Raw genomic sequence first — 621 nt, forward strand, 5'->3', positions numbered from 1 at the left:
AGGTGCAGTCCCTCAATATAGACATCTTCAGTCCCCCGACAGGGATACCTTCCAAAATTTGGAAAATAGTCTCTATTCTTACTTTAGCATTCGAATTGCACTCTAATTACAATTTCTCACGCGAATTTCTTCCTGATTTCTCATCACGGTTTATATTTACGTTTATTAATTCCTAAATTCGAGACTAGTTTGGGCATTGGAGTGCTAATGCCCTTTTTGCATGTTCCCCCTTCAGTATTTGCATTCTCTTTGCAATTGGACCTGGGCGTTTTTTGAACGCATCATTGACGCCGTCTGTGGAACACTTGAGTCAAATTGTAATTTTCAATACCTTGAGGAAATTCTAAAGCAGATAAAATATAGTTATAATCAACAAGCCAAAAATGGGCTGCTATAAAGCTGAAATCATATATCAAATTTCTTTATTACAATACATCACTCATAGTATAGGCTACAATTGAACAAAAGAATGAAAGAATAAATAATGGTTTCTATCCACACTAAAAATCAGGCTAGTGAAGAAAGAAACCAAACCCCTGGATTCCGCGCTTAGAATCTGGAGCGCCTGCATTCTGCGGGTATACCCTGAGGAAACCTCTTGATATCTGCGCAATAATTGTA

At 37.5% G+C, this 621-nt stretch overlaps 1 protein-coding gene across 1 annotated transcript in view; it reads right to left on the minus strand.

The window, feature by feature from the left end:
- The window catches only part of LOC105165807 (xyloglucan endotransglucosylase/hydrolase protein 24-like), a 1,487-nt gene continuing 1,237 nt past the window's right edge, over window positions 372-621 (minus strand). Inside the window, exon 4 of the mRNA XM_020694241.1 lies at window positions 372-615. Within this exon, the coding sequence (XP_020549900.1) occupies window positions 550-615 (66 nt within the window). The 3' untranslated portion in view covers window positions 372-549. The remainder of the gene's footprint in view (window positions 616-621) is intronic.

The sequence above is a fragment of the Sesamum indicum genome, linkage group LG6 (assembly GCF_000512975.1).
Source record: "Sesamum indicum cultivar Zhongzhi No. 13 linkage group LG6, S_indicum_v1.0, whole genome shotgun sequence".
Taxonomy (NCBI): domain Eukaryota; kingdom Viridiplantae; phylum Streptophyta; class Magnoliopsida; order Lamiales; family Pedaliaceae; genus Sesamum; species Sesamum indicum.